The sequence below is a fragment of the Microcebus murinus genome, chromosome 9 (genome assembly GCF_040939455.1).
Source record: "Microcebus murinus isolate Inina chromosome 9, M.murinus_Inina_mat1.0, whole genome shotgun sequence".
NCBI classification, from domain to species: domain Eukaryota; kingdom Metazoa; phylum Chordata; class Mammalia; order Primates; family Cheirogaleidae; genus Microcebus; species Microcebus murinus.
This window is the reverse complement of record NC_134112.1, coordinates 86,228,126-86,250,355: the sequence shown is the minus strand read 5'-3', so window position 1 is coordinate 86,250,355 and position 22,230 is coordinate 86,228,126. Positions and strand designations below refer to the sequence as shown.

The 22,230-nt window shown below is 32.6% G+C and overlaps 1 protein-coding gene across 1 annotated transcript in view; it reads right to left on the bottom strand.

The window, feature by feature from the left end:
• The window catches only part of AGBL3 (AGBL carboxypeptidase 3), a 68,798-nt gene that overhangs the window by 24,333 nt on the left and 22,235 nt on the right, over nt 1-22,230 (bottom strand). Inside the window, exons 5-13 of the mRNA XM_076006632.1 lie at nt 20,655-20,793; nt 18,677-19,456; nt 14,813-14,975; nt 8,893-9,019; nt 7,779-7,879; nt 7,441-7,553; nt 2,755-2,821; nt 2,069-2,155; nt 1,370-1,427 (exon numbers count right to left, since the gene is read on the bottom strand). Coding sequence (XP_075862747.1) covers nt 1,370-1,427; nt 2,069-2,155; nt 2,755-2,821; nt 7,441-7,553; nt 7,779-7,879; nt 8,893-9,019; nt 14,813-14,975; nt 18,677-19,456; nt 20,655-20,793 — 1,635 coding nt within the window. The remainder of the gene's footprint in view (nt 1-1,369; nt 1,428-2,068; nt 2,156-2,754; nt 2,822-7,440; nt 7,554-7,778; nt 7,880-8,892; nt 9,020-14,812; nt 14,976-18,676; nt 19,457-20,654; nt 20,794-22,230) is intronic.

Sequence of the window (22,230 nt, the reverse complement as noted above, 5' to 3'; positions counted from 1 at the left end):
CTAAGTAATGTATAAGCAGTAGTTTACCTCAATGAAATTAATATAAGCAGTATTCACATCTCATGAATTTTTGTTGCATTTTAAATGTTCATACCTTTTGGGCCTACAATTCCTTTTCTAGGAATTTATTATAAGGAAATAATTAAGAATACATACAAATAGAGAGTTATAAGGTTTTCACTGCTGTTTACAATAGAAAAATATTGGAACAAAAAAAATTTAACAATAGGGGTGGCTAGATAAAGATTCACTAATAGAATGGAATACTTTGCTGCCATTTACTCACATGCAAAGGGGTTTACATTATAATATACTATAATTTAAAAAATTTTTTTAAAAAGTAGGTTGCAAAATAACATGAAGATTATATGATTCATTAACATGAGTTGTATATGTATAGACACAGGAAAAAGTCTTAAATAAATATTCTGAAATGTGATTTTTACTTTCTTTTGCTTATCTTTATTTCTAATTTTTGAAATTAAATTTTCAACAAAAGAATATATAAAAGTTACATATAAAAAGCAGCTGAATTGCTTGGCCGATCACAATCAGAAAGAATAAAGTTCAAATGAAATAACCATCATAATTATAATGCTATGCTTCTCTGTTCTTGATGTAGTTCTTATCTCCATTTTTATTTTTAATTGTTCTGCTATATCATAAATCAAATAGATTTATAGATGTTTATATATATTTTTTAAAATTTGGTTACCTCTAATCCTTTTGGGAAGTAGGTATAGTATAAATGTATAATAAATTACTACATATATACATACAATTATTTTAGATAAAATATTGCTTAAATTATGTGCTTTTTTTCCCAAAGTGCCTCAACTAAAGATAAGGTATAGAAATTAAGGAAAAAATACCAGAGATGCTAGAGAGTCAAAGATTTACATCAACTTAGGTTGCAACAGAAGCCTATGAAGAGTCCATAAATTAATTTCTCTTCTGGGCTCATCCTCAAATTATGGAAGGAGAGGAATAAGACATTTTTTAAAACATAAAATCCCTATACTCTGTTTGGGGAAAAACCTTTCGAAACCTTGGGGATATCCCTCAGATATTATACATGCACCTGTCTCCCTCCAATGTAATTGATCACTCTTTTTTCTGTGCTCCCTGGGACCCCTTAAACAGATTGCTGGCATTGCGTCTGTAGCACTGTGCTTAACTCATTTGCTTGTTTTTATTTTATGATTAAGAGATGAGCTCCTCCAGGGAAGAAATGTATATATATATATGACACTTCTTTAATATCCCTAGCACCAAGCATAACCGCAACCTCCAGGTTGTGGCACAAAAAAGAATGTTTGCTGAGTAAACAAATTAATTGTTTATGAGAAGATAGTAGCAGGAACATTACCTTTCACATCAGAATTTGATTCTATGTGTTTTTGTAGTAAAGATTCTCTGTCATACACCTAATGGAACACAGAATCAGAAGTAAAACAATGCTATATTATCAACATGGAAACAAGGTATATTTCCTATATTGTTTATGGTATTGTGGATTTTCAACAAACATTTCCCATTTTATCCTTATAGGTTTAGAATGGCCAAAAATATCTCATAAATCAGAATCTTCCAATATCTTTCACAACAATATTTTTCTTTTGCATCAATGAAGAAAATACTAATATTATATTTTGGCACTAAAGGGAGTTAAAAAATTTTCCAGGCCACATAAAACTTATTTATGATGAGAAAGAGACAATAAAAGATATGCATGTAATCTCACTTACTTAAATAAGAATAAAGATACAGGAACATAAGAGTGTAAAATGGGTGAAAACATATAAAATCTTTGTAAGCTTCTTCAAATACATTTTAGAGTAAAGTAGGTATAAATGAAACTTAAATATGTCACCTTAATAAGTCCACCTCTCATCTGTCAAGGACCTTTTGTGTTTTTATAAACAGTAAATAATATGAGCTAAATTTTAATCATTAATTTTTCCTGGGGAAAAATTAGGATATAAGGGTGTAAGAGAAAATAACTTGCTATTCTCTTACATTCATTATTTTTCAAAAACTATTAACAACCCAATAAATGAAGATTTACCTCTTGCTCTTCTCTGGCATCATAGTGCTTTACTATGGTAGAATTCCTTTCCTTCTTTGTTTTAAGATATCTTTTCCTGGTTTTCATCTGGGTAAAAGAATCATATTTAAAATCAATATTTAATCAATGCATCAAAGACAGTATATATACATACATGAAACTATCTTGAGATTCCCCAGTTCTAATTGGAGCCCCTTAGGCACTTATCCCCATTTAACACATCATGCATTTTACCTCTTTATCTTGTTTATTGTGTATCTCCCCAACTAGAATACAAGCTTTTGTTTCATTTTTCTTCACTGTTCTATCCCCAGTACCTAGATAGTACCTGATATACAGTTGGAGCTCAATATATAATTGAGTGATAGATATATAAATGAATATTGCGCTAACAATCAGGTGATATATGTTAGGCAACCACCTCTGTGCTACACAAGTGGTGTGGCTTTTGAGAGGTAATTTAATCTCTCTGAGTCTTAGGCATTTTCATCTATGAAGTAAAGGTGTTAGAGTAAAAAACCCAAAGGTTAGAAAATTCTATGATTTAAAGATATGTACATACTCAGAAAATAACAACTATTACAATACAATAAATATACATCTGTAAACATATTTTTGACTGCTTGTTTGTCACAATAAGTACCTATTAGCATATTCATACCATAAGCAAAAATATTTAATCATACCTGAGAAGCTAAGTTAGGAAGATAAGTCGGAGAGTCATTGGATTCTGAACTGTCAGAGCCTCGGCTACTACAACAAATTAATAGTTTTAGCTTATATAATGTTTTGCTGGCATCTTAAAATTTCAACTTTTGCTTTTACTTTATTATTTTATTTGGATGGTTGAAAAGTTCTAATTATAAGAAGAAGTTTTACAGAGGTGGGTTATGTGTGGTAGTTCCAGACATCTTAGAAATAGAGGTTTTTGTTGAATGTGTTGAGAGATACAAAGGTTTGGGAATGTGTTAATGGAATGTTAGCTCTAGAAAAGTAGGAGTTTTTTCTGTCTGGGTCACTGCTCTATGACCAGAGCGGAAATAGTGCCTGGCACATAATAGGTATTCAATACTATTTGTTAATAAGTGAATGAATAAATGATATATCTGGGGGGTTTCCTAGCTCTGAAAACTGAAATCATACTAAGTGTTATTACTGACCACAGTGGAGTGGAACTAGAAATCAATAGCAGAGGGAAAACTGGAACATTCACAAATATTAGTATGTTGAAATTAAACAGACCCAACGAAATTGAACAACCATTGGGTCAAAGAAGAAATCAAAAAGAAAATTAAAAAAATACTTTGAGACAAGCAAAAATGAAAACAACATACCAAAATTTATGGGATACAGTAAAAGCAGTATTAACAGGGAAATTTATTGTGATACATGTCTACATTTTATTTTATTTTATTTATTTTATTTTGAGACAGAGTCTCGCTTTGTTGCCCTGGCTAGAATGAGTGCCGTGGCATCAGCCTAGCTCACAGCAACCTCAAACTCCTGGGCTCAAGCAATCCTTCTGCCTCCCAAGTAGCTGGGACTATAGGCATGTGTCACCATGCCTGGCTAATTTTTTCTATAAATATTAGTTGGCCAATTAATTTCTTTCTATTTATAGTAGAGACGGGGTCTCGCTCTTGCTCAGGCTGGTTTCGAACTCCTGACCTCGAGCAATCCGCCCACCTCGGCCTCCCAGAGTGCTAGGATTACAGGCATGAGCCACCGCGCTCGGCTGATGTCTGTATTTTAAAAAGAATAAAAATATCAAACACCTCAAGGACCTAGAAAAGAACAAATTAAGCCCAAAATTAGCAGAGGGAAGGAAATAATAAAGATTAAAACAGAAATAAATGAGACAGAAAATAGAAAAAAAAGAAAAAATCAATGAAACTAAAATTTGGCTTTTTGAAAAGATAAAATCAATAAGTTCTTAGCTAAACTAATTAAGAAAAAATAAAGACTCAAATCAGAAATGAAAGAGGGAACTTCACAACTGATACCACAGAAATAAAAAGAATCACAAGATACAATTATGAAAAGTTGTACACCAACAATCTGAATAATCTGAAAGAAATGGATACATTTCTAGAAACATACACACTACCAAGACTAATTTAAGAAGAAATAGAAAGTCAAACAGATCTATAACTAGTATGGAGATTGAATCAGTAATCAAAAATCTCCCAACAAAGAAAAGCCCAAGCCCAGATGGCTTTGCTGGTCTATTAAATTCTATTAAATGTTTAAAGAAGAATTTATGCCAGTTCTTCTCAAATGCTCCCAAAAAATCAAAGAGGAGAGAACTTTTAATTCATTTTATGAGACCCACATTAAACTGATACCAAAGATCTAGACAAAGATACTACAGGAAAAAAAGCCAGAGGCCAATATCCCTGGATAAAGATAGATGCAAAAATCCTCAACAAATACTGGAAATCTGAATCCAACAGCACATTGAAAGGATCATCCATCATGACCAATAGGGATTTATCCCTGGGATACAATGATAGTCCAACATATGAACATTAATTAGTGTGATATACCACGTAAACACAATAAAGGGTAAAGATCCATGATCTCAATAGACGCAGAAAAAGCAATTGACAAAACTCAACATCCTTTTGTGATAAAAACTCTCAAAAACTAGGAATAGAAGGAAAGTACTTCAACATAATAAAGGCTTCATATGAAAAGCCCACAGCATACTTAATGGTGAAAAACTGAAAGCTTTTACTCTAAGATTAGAAACAAGGCAAGGATAGCTACTCTCCCCACTTCTATTCAACATAGTACTGAAAATCCAAACCAGAGCAATTAGACAAGAAAAAGAATTAAAATTTCCACATTGGAAAGAAAGAAGTAAAATTGTCCTTGTTTACAGAAACATGATCTTATATATATAGATACACAGGAACCCCTAAAGAAGTAATAAACAAATTCAGCAGAGTTGCAGGTTACAAAATCTACATGTAAAAACCAACTGTGTTTCTAATAGAGTGAAAAGACAGCCTATGTAATGGGAGAAAATATTTGCAAGCCATATATAAGGGATTAATCTCCAAAATATATAAGGAACTCCCATAACTTAACAGCAAAACAACAACAAAAAACCAATAACCCAATTTAAAAATGGGCTAAATACTTGAATAGATATTTCTCTAAGGAAGACATAAAAATGGGCAACAGGTGTATGAAAAGGTGCTCAACATCATTAAACATCAGGAAAATGCAAATCAAAACCACAATGAAACATCACCTTATATGTGTCAGAATGGCCATTATAAAAAAAAAAAAAGATAGCAAGTATTGGGGAGGATGCTAAGAAATTGAAACCCCTGTACACTATTGAGAGAATGAAAAATGGGGCAGCTGCTATTGAAAACAGTATAAAAGTTCCTCAAAAAACTACAAATAGAACTATCATATGATCCAGCAATGCTACTTCTGGGTATTTACCCTCCAAAATTGAAATCTAGATTCTGAAGAGGCATTAGCACTTCTACGTTTATTGCAGGACTATTCCCAATAGCCAAGATATGGAGACAATCTTAATATTCACCAATGGATGAAAGGATAAAGACAATGACCTTTCTACATACAATGGAATACTATTCGGCATTAAAAAAGAAGAAAATTCTGCAATATGCAACAACGTGGATGAGCCTAGGAGACATTTTGCTTAGTGAAATAAGCCAGTCACAGAAAGACAAAAACTGCATGATTCCACTTATGTGAAGTATCTAAAATAGTCAAATCCATAAAATAAAAGAGTGGAATGCTGGTTTCTAGAGGTTGAGGTGGTGGGGGAAATTTCTAATTATGGATATAGTATTTCAGTTAGGCAAGATGAATAAACTCTAGAGATCTGCTCTATAACTTTGTATATATAATATATTGTACACTTAAAATTTTAAGGGGGTAGATTTTATACTAAGTATTCTTACCACAATAAAATAAAAATAAAACAAAATAAATAACAATCTACTGCAATGCTGGGGAAAAAAACACTAAACATACTCTTATCTTATGATCTAGCAATCATGCTCCTAGGTATCTACCCAAAGGAGTCAAAAACTTACGTCTACACAAAAACCTGCACACGGTTATTTATAGCAGATTTATTCACAATTGCCAACACTTGGAAGCAACCAAGATACCCTTCAATGGGTGAATGGATAAATAAGCTGTAGTGCATTCAGACAGTGGAATATTACTCAATGCTAAAAAGAAATGAGCTATAAAGCCATGAAAAGACATGGCGGAGACTTAAATGCATATTCCTAAGTGAAAGAAGCCAATCTGAAAAAGCTACATACTATATGATTCCAACTATTTGACATTCTGAAAAAGGCAAAACTATGCAGACAGTTAAAAAGATCTGTGGTTATCAGGAGTTAGGGGAGAGGCAGGGATGAATAAATGAATTCTTAGGGTGAATTCATACAGTGAAAATACTCTGTATGATAGATACTTTAAATGTGGATACATGTCATTATACATTTGTCCAAACCCATAGAATATACAACACCAAGAGTGAACCCTGTGGCAGGGCGTGGTGGCTCACGCCTGTAATCCTAGCACTTTGGGAAGCTGAGGCAGCAGGATTGCTTGAGCTAAAGAGTTCAAAACCAGCCTGAGCAAGATAGAGACCCTGTCTCTACTATGAATAGAAAAATTAGCCGGGTGTCATGGAGCATGCCTGTAGTCCCAGGTACTGGGGATGCTGAGGAAAGAGGATCACTTGAGACCAGAAGTTTGAGGTTGTAGGGAGCTATGATGATGCCACTGCACTCTACCCTGGGCCACAGAGTGAGACTCTGTGACAAAAAAAAAAAAAAAAAGAAAAGAAAAGAAAAGAAAAATAGAGTGAACCCTTTGTATATTTTGAACTTTGACTGACAATGATGTGTCCATGTAGACTCATTAATTGTAACATATGTACCAATCCGGTAGGAAGTGTTGATGATGGGAATACTATGCATGTGTGGGGTTAAGGGATATATTGGAAATCTCTGTACTTTCCACTCAGTTTTGCTGTGAACCTAAAACTGCTTTAAAACTAAAGTCTCTTAAAAACTAAAGTCTATTAAAAAAAAGAGAGGGAAACAAAAACAAAAGCAAATAAAAAACAATTTGGTTATGTCTTTTATATGCAATTAGTACACTATACACAGTAATGCTCATATTATTTGAATAAAAGAATAAATTAAATGAACTCTTGAAGTCTGGCCAAAATAATGTGCATGGGAAATTTTTTCCCCACTTATAGTCGGGATTTTCAGTTGAGAATTGACGATAATATCTTATTATTATAAAGAGCATAGTAAAACAGCACAACAAATTGCATTACTTCACTAGCCTTGAGTTACCTAGACTCTGGATCCAATGTAATTTCTACCAAAGAAGTATCTGAATCATCAAAGACTTTTTCCAAGCTTAAATGTTTTTCCATTTCTTCTAATTCTTTGAGGCACTGATAATACTAGGGGAAAATGATAAATGAGTTCATTATAAAATAACTTTATTTCTTAATTAAGCTATTTGAATATTTATAGACACCTAGTACAATAGGTATTGGGACATTAAGTACCCAAAAGCAAGAACTCTGTTAGGAGATTAACAGGAAAAACTGCCATAGGCCCACAAGCAGGTTATGTTTATTTGATAGGCTGGAATCTGATGGAATTACCAAATGGACTTTACTTACCTTGGTGCGGTCAGGGTCACAATAGTCCAAGAGAGAATCACAAAAATGGTATCCCATTGACTCCAAGTCTTTTGTGTTGAAATGAGTGCCTCGTTTATTACCTAAAACATCAATAAGTTTATCCACCCTTGAGGATGAGTTAATTTTTTCTTAGCAGGTAGGCCTAAATTGCAAAACAGAGAGTATAAACAAAACATTAATATGATTCCATATTCTGTCCTTTGGATTTTCTTCTCTGGGGCAGGTCATTGTACAGCTTATTGCTTTCCCTTTTCCACCAACTGGACCAAAGCTGACTCAACACAGATTAGTCTATGTTGTAAGGCAGAAGAAGATTCAATAAGACAGTTATGGAATATTTGGTTACCAGTTATACATAGCCCTAACAATCGCTTTGAGAAAAACGATTTTATGAGAAAATGTTTTCTTCATCATGAATAATGTTACATCAGTTTCAAGGTGTTTTAAAACTGGCTGGAAATTACATATATGGGTTTCTAGCACTTTCCTTTGAGTTGATACATTTTCTGACAATGTGACAATTATCTTAATATGCAGTATTATATATCCATATATCCGAACAGTGATATGTTAGATGTGACTAAAAGATTTCTTAAATGAGACTACTTAAATGAGACACTTTTATTTTTTGTTCAGGGAACCAAGTGCTTCCATTTAAACATAAATTGACAAAAAAGCTGTCTGGTTTGCCTTGCAAATAGCAAATCCAAAAAACTCCCCGTTTCTACCATGTATTTTAGGTATGTGCATTGCTTTTTCTTGAAATCATTAGGAATTTACATTTTTTTAAAAAATCTGCAGCAACACCCTTAAAAATAACAAGCATTTAAAGATTAGTTTATTATACAACTAATTAGAGTATTCTGTATACAAACTAAAGCTTTCCTTTTTAAACAAAAGGAAATGATGAAACAGAAATACTATATAGTAGGAGTTTAACTATTCATTCTATTTATAGAATTGATTAAATATCAGTATGTATTTAAGTAGGAAGAAAGTGCTCACTATCAAATTGTCTATAGTATTAATTTTACATTAAAAATATCTTTGGTTTAAAGCTCTGAGAGCTGAGAATGAGAACACTTGGTCTTACCCAGAGTAGATCCAGAAAAGGTGGCCTCCATGGTAAAGCTGTTTCTGATTCCCATTTTCCACATTACTACCCTTCCTGTTCCTTCTTTGCTCTTCTGAACATTAAACTTGCAAGCTGAGAATGAAAACTGAAAAGAAGCAAATAAAAATGAGACTCATTGTCCTGGTACCTATATCGTTTTTAGGAATTAAGATTGAAAATGAAAAAGTAGTTGTGCGAATCTGTAATTTTCACTAAAACTTCAGGAGCTACTTTTTATTTTCTGACCAGTGGAAAAATTCATTTGAAGGATGATATATCTACATTTCTGAAAACTATAGATTCTAATTCCTGCAATTTAAAATTTACTTTTTATCTTTATGTAACATATGTATTCAAAATCAGTTGATTAATTTTTGCTACTGTTGGGATAAGTTCTTATATTTTTAAAAAGTTCTAGGAAAGGGTTCAAACATATTTAGGAATGATATTAGTATTGGAGATCTCCATAAATAGAATAGAGGTTCTTTATTTTCATAAGAAAGACCATTTGAAAGATGTCCTGAAAGAATGCTACAAAGATATCAATATCTACAAAGATATTTTTTTGGGTAAATTTATTTTTTAATTAACCTACAATAAATTGATGCTTTTATGTTTCATTCTATGTATTTCAGCACATGTACAGATTGGTGTAACCACTGCCACAATCAGAATACAGAACAGTTCTATTGCCCCTGAAAAACCTCCTCATGCTACCCCTTTGCAGTCACACCCTCCTGCCACCTTTAACCCTGGGCAACCCTTGATTTGCTTTCTGTCACTATTTTTTTCTTCAAGACTGTCAAATAAATGGAGTCATACAGTATGTAACACTTTTAGACTAACTTCTTTGACTTAGTATAATACTTTTGAGATTTATTTAAGCTATTGCATGTATGAATATTCATTCTTTTTTATTGCTGGGTACTATTCCATTGTATGGATGTACTAAAAGTCACCAGTTAAAGGACAGTTATCCACTCACAAGTTAAAGAACATTGGGTTGTTTCCAGCTTTTGGTAGTTATGATAGAGCTGCTATGAACATTTGTGTGTACATGTTTACATATGAATGTAAGTTTGCATTTCTCTAGGGTAAATACCTAGGAATGGGATTACTGGATCATATAAGTGTACATTTAACTTTATAAGAAAATGCCAAGTTACTTTCCAAAATTGTATACCATTTTGCATTCCTATCAACAACATGCAGTATGAGGGTTCTGGTTGTTCCAAATTCTTGTTAGCAGTTGGGATTGTCAGTATTTTTTATTTTAGCAATTCTAATAGGTGTGTAATTGTATCTTCTCATGGTTTAAATTGCAGTTCCTAAATGGCTAATGATGTCATACATATTTTCATGTGCTTATTTGTCATCATAGATCCTTTTTGGTGAAGTGTGTATTCAAGATTATTGCCATTTTAAATTGGCTTCTTTGTTTTGTTACTATTGAGTTATTCTGGAGTTATTACAAGTTCTTTGTTAGGTATGTGATTGCAAATATTTTCTCCTATCTGTAGCTTATCTTTGTATCCTCTTAAGAAGATCTTTCACAGAGCAAAAGGATTAATTTTGATCAAGCCCAGTGTATCAATTTGTTAGGATCCAGTGGATCATGCTTTTGGTATATGTTTAAGAACTTTTTTTTGCCTAATTCCATGTCATATACTTTTTCTTCTATGATTTCTTATAAAAGTTCTATAGATTCACATTTTAAATTTAAGGTGGAGGATTTTTGTTTTTGTTTTTCATAAGGATGTCCAGTTATTCTAACACCATTTATTGAAAGTTTTTTTCCCATTAAATTTCCTGAGTACCTTTGTCAAAGGCTATATATGTGTCCATCTATTACTAGACTTGCTATTCTGTACTATTGCTCTAAGTGTTTATACACTTCCTATTACCACACTGTCTTGATCACTGTAGTTTTATACTGTCTTAAAATTTGATAGTGTGAGTCCTTCAATTTAATTTTTTTTCAAAATTGTTTTTTTTCAAAATTATTTTAGTTCCTTTGTATTTCCTTATCAATTTTAGAATCAGCTTTTTTATATCTACAAACAATTATGCTGTGATTTTGTTTGGAATTGTAGATCTATAGATCAAAATGGGGAGTTGATATCTTACTGTGTCCAGTTTTCCAATCTATAATACAGCATGTTTCTCCATTTATTTGGTTTTTTGATTTACATCATCAACTTTTTTTAGATGTCGGCATATATTTTGTTAGATTTATAACTAAGCATTTATTTTGGAGCTATGGTAAAATAAGATTATTTTTAATTTATTTATTGTGAGAATATAGAAATGCAGTTGTTTTTTGTAGGTTGACCTTGTATCTTATAACCTTGCTAAACTTATTAGTTCTAGGAGTTTTTGTGTGGGTCACTTTGGATTTTCTATATAGACAATTATGTTACTTTCATTACTTCTTTTCCCAGTCTGCCTTCTTTGATTTATTTTTTTCTTTTTTTTTTTTTTTTTTATTTTTTTTATAATTTTTTTTTTTTTTGAGACAGAGTCTCGCTTTGTTGCCCAGGCTAGAGTGAGTGCCGTGGCGTCAGCCTAGCTCACAGCAACCTCAAACTCCTGGGCTCAAGTGATCCTTCTGCCTCAGCCTCCCGGGTAGCTGGGACTACAGGCATGCACCACCATGCCCGGCTAATTTTTTTATATATATATATCAGTTGGCCAATTAATTTCTTTCTATTTATAGTAGAGACGGGGTCTCGCTCTTGCTCAGGCTGGTTTTGAACTCCTGACCTTGAGCAATCCGCCCGCCTCGGCCTCCCAAGAGCTAGGATTACAGTCGTGAGCCACAGCGCCCGGCCTCTTTTTTCTTTTTTACCTTATTGCACTGATAAAAACCTCCAGTACAAGGCTGCATGGAGAGGGTAAGAGTGGAAATCCTTTTCTTGTTCCTGACCTAAGGAGGAAAACATTCAGTCTTTCATCTTTAAGTGTGTTGTTAACTATAGAGTTTTTTGTAGATGTCCTTTACCAGGTTGAGAAAGTACCTTGCATTCTTTATTTGCTGAAATGTTTTTATCATAAATGGATGCAGAGTTTTGTTAAAAGTTTTTTCTACGTTAATTGATGTGATAACACAGGGATTATTCTTTAGACTTTTAATGTTGTGGATTACACTGATTAATTTTCAAATATGGAACCAGCCTTACATTCTTGGAATAAACCTCATCAGGTCATGATGTATTATTTCTTTTATGTATCGGTGGACTTAATATGCTAATATTTTATTTAGGATTTTTAAAATCTATGTTCATGAGGGCTATTTGTCTGCAGTTTTCTCTTCTTGCACTGCGTTTGCCTTATGTCAGTATCATGGTAATCCTGGAAAAGATTGTGTCTTTAAATTTTTGTTAGAATGCTTCAGTGAATCTATATGGATCTAGAGATTTCTTCTTGGAAAGTTTCTTTTTGAAATGCTTTTCAGGACTATTCAGATTATCTGTCTCACCTTGAGTGAGTTTTTGAGGAATTGGTTCATTTCATTCAAGTTGTTAAATTTGTGTGCATAGAGTTTTTTCTTATTGTCCTTTAATGCCTGCAGTCTGTAGTTACACTTCTTTTTCATTTTTGATATTGGCAATTTGTGTCATCATTGCCTTCCCTTCCTCCTCTTCTTCTTCCTCCTACTCCTTCTGGTCAGTCTTGGTAAAGTTTTATCAGTTTTACTGATCTTTTCCAAACATACGCTTTCTGTTTAACTGATTTTCTCCATTATTTTTCTGTTTCTAATTTCATTGATCTGGTTTTATCTTAATTATCTGCTTCCTTCTGCTTGTTTTGGGTTTACCTTGTCTTTCTTTTTCTAGTTTCTTATGGGGGAAATTTAGATTATTGGTTTGAGACCTTTGTTCTTTTCTAATATAAGCATTTAATGCTATACATTTTCTTGTAAGTACTACCACTTTAGCTGAATTTCACAAAACTTGATGTTGTATATTTTCATTTTCCTTCAGTTCAAAATATACTCTAAACTTCCTTTACAGTTCCTTTTTGGTCTATGGATTATTTAGAAATCTGGTTTCATTTCTACATGTTTGGAGATTTTCCTCTTATCTTTCTTTTATTGATTTCAAGTATACAAAGTACAAAGTATGTATGATTTTACTTCTTTAAATGTGTTAAGGCTTCTTTTAAACCAGGATATGATCTGTATTGGTGACTGTTCCATGTGCATTTGAATATAGTGTATATTCTGCTGTTTAGTATAGTGTTCTGGAAACATGTCAGTTAAATCCAGTTGGTTGATGGTGTTGTCTAGTTATTATATATCCTTGTTTATTGTCTACTTACCAATTACATATTACTGAGAAAGGAATTTGGAATCTCCAACTATAGTTGTAGGTTTGCACAAAGAGATTTCAATAAGAAGCACTTAACAGAAAACCTAGATATGGAAGCCTCTATATTTCAAGCAAACTTTATATTATGTGAAGACCTGTTTAAACGGCAGACTGGTTGTTATGCTGACGAAATTGGTCGGTTTCATCTAAAGCACAATAGGTTAGAGATCTAAGACCCAAGAAATATTTCAATAGACAAATATTAAAATAACTTAGTAACATGGGATCATTTTATAGGAGAAATAAACTATATCTAAGAGTATTGAGAGAAATAAACTACCGTGTTTCCCCGAAAATAAGACCTACTCATAAAATAAGCCCTAGCAGGATTTCTAAGCATTTGTGCAATAGAAGCCCTACCCGGAAAATAAGATATAGTGACGGGAGTGACTACCCAGCAAATCTGCACAATCCATGCATTTTGTGGCGGAGAGGTAAAGAAGATGAGCAGCCCTTCTCATCTGTCCCATCGTGACAGCTACTATCCCAGAGGTGACCGGAAAGGTGCGGACAGCCCCACCAACAAGGTCGGCTCCCCCTGCCAGGCTCCCCCTGCTCCCTACCATCCTGTGCATGCTGCAAGCTGAGGCTTTGAGGGGAAAATAACACATCCCCTGAAAATAAGCACTAGGATGTCTTCTTGAGGAAAAATAAATATAAAACCATGTCTTATTTTCAGGGAAACATGGTATATGGGAAATATATAGGAAGCCATTCCTATATAAATTTGGTTTATATAGGAAGCTATCTTATACAAATTTGGTTTCTCTGATCTTTCTTTGTGAAGGAATGAATCCTATTTGGGCAATAAAACTGTGCTTCCTGTAAATAGTTATTTTTACTGGATCAGCCTTTCTGTTTTATGTCTTTGGACTCCAACTATCCCTGGAAGACTATGAGTACTTCCCAACAAGTCCTTTATGATTTAATTGGTTGGTTGAAACATCTGCAGGAATTTTCTGTGCTATGTTAAAATATTTTCTCTAAAGAATTATTAAAATAATTTTCACATCTTTGTAAATGAATGGCTCCAACATTTCCACAGTCTTTGAAAATAATAATACAACTATTCTTTTCTCATTTTAATTTCTATGAATTTTTGAAATATTGGTTATCGAATTGAATTTTTTCTTGGTAAAATTTTAATAGATACTTTAAAGAAATTATTACACATTCCTTAAGAGCATAATCTGTAACCTGTATAATTTAGGCACTCAATAAATATTAAAACAATACAAAATAAGGCCTCAAGACTGACGAAAATGACTAATCAAGGAAGCTTTCCAAAGGTAAAATGGTGGTGGTATTAAAGTGGTAGGATTTGGGGCATTTTTTCCTTTGTTTCCCCTCATATTTTCAAATTATTAGTCGCTACGCAGTTCTATATAGTTGCTTTCTTATGGCCAATTATATAAACCAGTCAAAATAACTAAATGAAAAAGCAGCTTACTGAACAGGATTATACATTCTACTGTCCCACATGGGCAACATTTAGTAAAGGAAAAGTTATAATCTTAAAAGATGCTTACTTTATCAGGGCAATTTTTGCTCAACATAAGTGGAAAGATTCGTTGCTGTAAGTATAATGATTTAGATCTCTCACTACCATCACAGCCATACATGAAAATATTCTCTTTTCTACTATGGCCATGAAGATCACAATATAAAAGAACCTCTCGTTTCTCCATCAATCTGTCAAGAACAAAAAGAATAAATTACTAAATTTTACTTCTGCATTTTATAAAACCATGGATTTATAAATGTAATATCCAAATAAATAGAATTTTTATATCCTAGCTTTCATTTCATTTTTCTTCATATCTATATGCCTATTATTAATATACTTTTTATTTAAAACTCTATAATAATTTACTATTAATTATATATAAAATTTGAATGCTGTCATTATTCATTATAAGGACAAAATTTAATTTACTCCCAAGACTTTCTTCAATAAGATCTCCTTGCTTTATTATTCCAGTTTTCCCACTCATGTCTTTGCCCATTACCTTTCATATAAATTCTGACTAAAATACCTTCTTTCTTCATCTTTGTAAATGTAAATATTATCCTCCATCTTTCAAGACTGACTTCACTTCCTTTACAACTAGTCAAGCCCATAGATTTTTTTCTCACTGAACTCCTATAGCATCTAATATTGGTACCATTTACTTGGCACTTGCCTAGGAAAATTTTCATATTTTTGATATATAAGCTCCTTAAGGATGGGGAATGCTTCAAATCAGTACTGTGCACATAATTAAGTGCTCAAATATTTGTTAAAAATTGAGTGCCTGATGACTTGGTGCTGAAGCCAATCAATATTTAACCCTTATTAGTGTGGCCACTAAATATCATTTTGAGAAAAATGGTACTAAAGTTTGAATTGATTTTTTCCAGTAGGTTTCTAATAAATATTTTAAAGAAATTATTATACATTCCTTAATAGCATAATACATAGTCTCTATAATTTAACATTCAATTAATATAAAAATAACAAAAAATAAACCCCCAAAACTGATTGATGAAAATGATTCATAAAAGAAGCCTTCAAAAAGTAAAAGAGTGGTGGTGTGTTAAGGTGGTGGATTATTATGTTAATTGGATAATCAAAATTGCATGTACTACTTGTTTTATCTGGAAGGATACATGCTAAAGTATGAGCAATGGTATTTATACTAATATGCAATATATTACATTTATAACAAAATAAAAAGACTAAAACCTAAAAGCAAAACATTCAAAGCATTGTTTCTATTAGAAACAATATTCCTTTAAACTATAATGAAATCCCAAACTAAAATTTGTTACATGTATTAATTTATTGCCCTTTCTCATTTGGTGCCTAATAAATTCTAATTGATAACATATGACTAGCATAAAACCAGTAAATGATCATTACGAGTTTTTAGAAACTTAGCTAGATTATAAGGCATGGATATCAAGTTAATTTCTTGAATCTAAAACATGCTATACATTTTTTAAACCAAAAATTCCCATTTTAGTGATCTTCCAACTTCTTGTGAGTCAAAAGAAATATCTATTTCTAAATAATCAATTCCCAAATAAATGCTATACTGCTGAAGTAAAACAGGATATTAGGCTCTCTCATCTTACATTAATTTAAATAACTTTAGAAACAGTTTGGATTTTCTTCTTACCCACAGGTAATTAAGATATTGTAAGTATTTTATATCAACTACCCTATACTAAGAGCTACACACTCTCTCATTCTAATATGCTTTAAGTATACTTAATCTTAGATATACTTATAGCTGCTCACCTTTCCACACATATGTGACTGACTTCTTATCCTACTTATCTCCCTATGATTAATTGTATTAAGGTATTTCTCTTTCTTAGAAGTCTTTTTGAAACTTGCTGAATTAGCCTCAACCTTCTTTACAAGGCAATCTGAGAAGAACTGAGACATTTAACATAGTTTCCACAGAGACAATCCAAGGGGCCTTGACCTGTAATCCATCACGTGTCAGACCAGGGACCCTTAATGTCAAAGAGCATTAAGTAGACATTATAGATATTCTAATAGACATTCCATTGGTGCCACATATATTATTTATTATTTATATACATATAAAAATATATTACTTCATATAATAAACGCCAAAGAAATGATATACTGCTGAAGTGAAACAGGATATTGGGGTCTTTGGTCTTACATTATATTACTTTATATATGTGTGCATGTGTGTGTATATAAAATAAACTTTACTTTGGAATAATTTTAGATTTATACAACAGTTGCAAAAAGAGACAGTTCTTGTATATCCCTCACCCAGTTTTCCCTAATGTTAACATATTGCATGAGCCTGGTACATTGTTAAAAATGAAGAAACCAACATTGATACATTACTATTAACTAAACTACCAACTTTATTTGGATTTCACTAGGTTCTTTTTTTTTTTTTATTAATGCCCTTTTTCTATCACAGAATCCAATCCAGGATTGGATTGGATTGCATTTATTTAGTCAGCTCTGTTTTTATTGTTTGCCATTGCTGGAAAAATGAAATCACCAGTTATTTATTTATTTTATTACTTAAAACATTTCCTAGATGCCTTCAAGGAATCTTGGAATCCACATTTTTGAGGGGTATAAATCCAGGGTTTTCATTCTGTATTGTGGGGCTCTGCACTTTACTCCCTATGTGCCTAAGCAGATAAAAGGATTGATATGAAAATAAAAGTTAAGGCTGTATTGTCTAAGACAGTAGGAGCCATGACAGGTATTAATACTTCTAAATATTGTCAGCTCCTCTGAGGACCTGAAGGTATCCTTGGGATGCTTGGCTTTGTAACAGGGTCCTTTTGTGCTTGCCCCTGTGAGATGCCCTGGTAACAAACAGCTGGATAAGGATGTAATCATTCTCTACAATAGTACTAATTACTGTGACATTTGAATAACCCTAAATTGTTCACAAAGAGTTTTCACATCTATAGCTGCTTAAAATTAACCACTTTTTTTTTCTTTATACACTAAGGAAACACTGAATATGTTTAGAGCTTTTAATGTTCCAGATCCTATTCTGAATACTTTAGTAATAATTTTCACATTTAATTCTACCATCTTTGAGGCAAGTATTATTGTTCCTATCTTATAAATGACAAAACTGAGACTTATATTGGTTTTTAAATTGCACAACAAGGTCACACCATTAATACATGATATACCAGGAATTCCAATGTGATATGCTTAACTCCAAAATCCAAAAAGGTTAAGAGGCTTTGAACTTGAAATGGATGTTCTCTGATGCCAATAACTCTTTCCGCTGTAGCACATGTCTATTCTTGATTATTATTACCTGAATCTATCAAATAATTCACCCATTCAACAAATAATTGTATGTTATGTGCCTTTTACTGTGCTAGATTCTTACATTCTAGAAAATTTAAAGCTGTACAATTTTTTAGGAGCAAATGAAACTATTGTTCATGAAGTTTAAATAATTATGTAACCTGATAATCAAAAAAGTCTCATAGAACAATGTATGAGCAACACAGTGCCAGAAGACTCTGTGAGATGTAATTAATTTTCACATATAAAGGATTCAAGGATCTCAGTGTAAACGTCAGTGGCACTGTTAGCTTCATTGAGAAACCAAATTTGGGATATGCTAGTTTATCTATTAGTTTCATAGAGCCATCAAAACATTCTGGAGTCTACTTCATGATTTAAGAGAAGGCTAGTGAATCCAGTGGCACAATGCTAGAAGGGTATAGAATAAGACTTGAGAAGAATGGGGAAAAATAAAGTAGTTACATGGTAAAGTGTCTTAAGAAAAGTTACAGTAAAATGAGTGGGACTGTGGGAGCAAAATTCTTACTACCAAGTTTATTAAATAAGCAGAGAGGTAATCTAAAGCTTATTTTACCTACGGATCATGTTCCGGGTATACCACACAGAAGGAAAAGATTCCTTCAGGAGAGATGTGTAAGTACGGTTTAAATCCCGTCCAGCCAAGGAACACCGATAATTTCCCACAATCACACCATCTGGATTCAGCATGGGTACCACCTTGAAGACGAAAGTGTCCCGAAGCAACTGTGCATCCCTTGAGTCTCCTAAAATATAATCTAGGAAGCCTTTCATGATCCAAGAGCTGTTGGTTTCCCCTGGATGGACCCTCGCAGTCAGAATCACAGCCTTTCGGGTTCTGGAGTCAGTGTTCTTCAAGGGGGTGGTGATCGTTAAAACATACACCATGTTCCTAGCAAGTGTGTGGCACAGGACACGTATTTTACAAAACTTTGACCGTACTGGGTCATTGTTGATGCCAGAAAGGTATTCTTGCAGGTTGGTGTAAGTGTAGGGATAGCAGTGAGCAAAGTAGCACGTATCTTTGCTGTGTGGAAATTTAAATGTCCACGTGAGAGAGAAATAATGGCGCCCATCTTGCCCAGGGTTGTTCCTATAATATTTGATTTGCTCTCCTATTCTCTGCCAGCCAATACGATGAGCCTTGGCTTCTTTTTCAGAATAGAACAGTGGGCGCATACCCCGATTGTAAAGACTAGCAGGCTTGGTGAAATTGACAATAGTGAATCTGTAGACTATTCCTGCTTGGGTGTTAGTGACTTGGAAATAGTACCACTGGGTGTGTTTATGCGTGAAGAGGTCAGGGCGCAAAGTCAGCTGGTATTCGTGTTCTTCCCTAATACACAAGAAAGGAAGGGAAAAGGAGCACATGAGAATGTAAAAATGGCATTCATGTTTAAATTAAATAAGGAAAACTATTTTTACCTATTCATAGAAAGTTTTTTAGAAAACAATGTTCATTTAGGCAGTATATAATAGCAAGTAACTCAAAAGATAAAGCTTTTAAAATTTTATACTTTATTGGGTGAGAAACTGCTTCTATGCTAATTCTAAAGCCTTTGTATCTCTTTGTAATTCAAAACAGCACATAAAACATGGGTATTTGATAATAATTTACATATTTCAACCCAATTATGTTTTCTATAAAAGAAATGATTAAAGAGTTACCAAAACTGAAGCAAAGTCCAAGGTTTCTTTTTTTACTTGGACATATATTCCTATTTTCCATTAAATTCTAATTCTAGGGATATATTAATAAAATAACTATCCTGGAGAGGTTAAAAAACATATAAATTATTAAATAATATGATCACATATATTACAAAATTCGAACGTCTTGAGGACAAGAACTGCATTCGATAACTATTTTCATCCTCATACTCAGTCATTGGAGACGTTTAAATAAAGGCAAATATAATGATCTCACTAGAACATTATTTATATACATAACAATCTTGCCTTGGTAGTTGTGACTCTCTTTCTTTACCAAGTAATTTTCTATTCTGTCAGCACTATGTACTTAGTATATGTGCATGTGTGTATAGTTGTAAATAATGACCTACCAACAGATGAAACAAATGTTGCAGAGCTTGACAGCTGTTGAATTGAGGTGATGGGTATATGGTAGTGGATGTAGAATTTTATTATTCTCTATACTTAGGTGTATGTTAAAAAATTTCCATCATAAATATTTTTTAAATAAATGAAGCCCTTGGGATATTTTATGGAATAGTCATTACAAGAACTATTCCATTAAAAAATTTGAGAAGCACTGTGTGTGTGCATGTGTGACAATTCATACCGCCATATGGAGAATGTACAGTACAGAAACCTGCTTAAATTTAACTCATATTTTTCAAAATTATTTGAATTCAGAACCTTTTATACACACCCCTGGAATAATCTCTAAATAGCATCTATACTTCAAAGAATTACAGTTTAATAATGGATATTAAGAACTTTAATGTACCTGATACAGAAAATTATAAATGGTTGATGGTCTAGCTCCTTGAATAAAAATAATTAAAACCTACACTTTGACTACCTTCTGTAGATTACCACTCTCAAACCTTGCTTCAAACATCAAAGTGTTGTCACAGGAATCCACAGGTTGCTTCAAGGGTGTTCGATTGCCCCCAACTCGAGAATACACAAAACAGGGCTCTTTGTAAGCTGATGAAAGAAGAAGACCATAGAGATGTCAAAACATGCCTACAGTACACAGGCATAGAATTTGGAGCAATAGTCTATGGCCATACCATCCTGTTCATGCTGGATCTCATCTAAGCTAGGAAGAATTTGGAGCAATAGTACAAGGACTGTAAATTTTAAAGTAATTTGACACCAATTTATATAGATTTATGTTGAAGTAACAGAGTCTAGGAGTATTTAGACTATAAAGGCAATGCTTAAAATAAATTTATATATATATCTCATATTAAAATATTCATTCTACTTTTGGTCATGATGAAGTAGGTCTGAACTTGCCCTTTCACTGTAAATGATTATAATGCAGGACAAAAAATAAGAGCTGTTGTCATGCATTTGGACAACACATAGAATAGAACAACATAGGGTCATTGAAAGAAGAGTCAACTTATGTGGAAAACTTCATTGCTTTCTTATTTTAAGAAATTGTCACAGTCATTCCAATCTTCAGCAACCAGCACCCTGATCAGTTAGCTGCCATCAATGTTCAGGCAAGACCCTCCACCAGCAAAAAGAATATGCTTTTCTGAAGGATCTTTTTAGCAATAGAGTATTTTTAATGAAGGAATATACATTGTTTTTTAGATATAATGCTATTATTGCATACTTAACAGTATGCAATAGTGTGAACATAACTTAAATGCACTGGCAAACCAAAAAATTTGTGTAATAAAATTATGTTAATAAGCAAATAAATATCACTTAATTACAATATTCACTTTATTTCAGTGGTCTAGAAGCAAACCCACAATATCTATGAGGCATGCCTATATAAATTATGGCTGACTTCTTATCTAAGACATCAGATGCTACAAGACAATGGAAAAATATCTTTCAAGAAAAAATTGACTTAGAAATCTATATCCAGGGAGAATGTCCTTCAAAAAATGATGAAAGAAATACATTATTAGACAATGAAAGTCTGAAGTAATTCCTTGCCAGATGACTTATACTGAAATGAAATGCTAAAGGAAGTTTTTTATGTTGAAGAATAATGATGCCAAATGGAAATTCAGATCTATAGGAAGGAATAAAGAAGAGAAGAAATGGTATATATGTGAATAAATATAAGACTATTTTCTCTCCTCTTAATTTCTTTAAAGGCAACTGACCTGTTTAAAACAAAAAAAGGTATAATATTATTTTTAAATAGTCTGTGCAAAGTTATGGATGCATATTATTATTCCTAGAGCAATCAGAATAAAAATAGCAAAAGGCATATAATTAAGAAAATAATGTAGCAATTAAAATGAAATACTAGAAAGTATTTGAAAAAAGGGAAGAAGTTACTAAGGAATACATATAAGATGGACCTATTAATAAGATAGCAGACGTAAACTCAAACATATATATGAGTACATGAAATGCGAATTGGCAAAACATTCTAATTAAAAAGCAGAG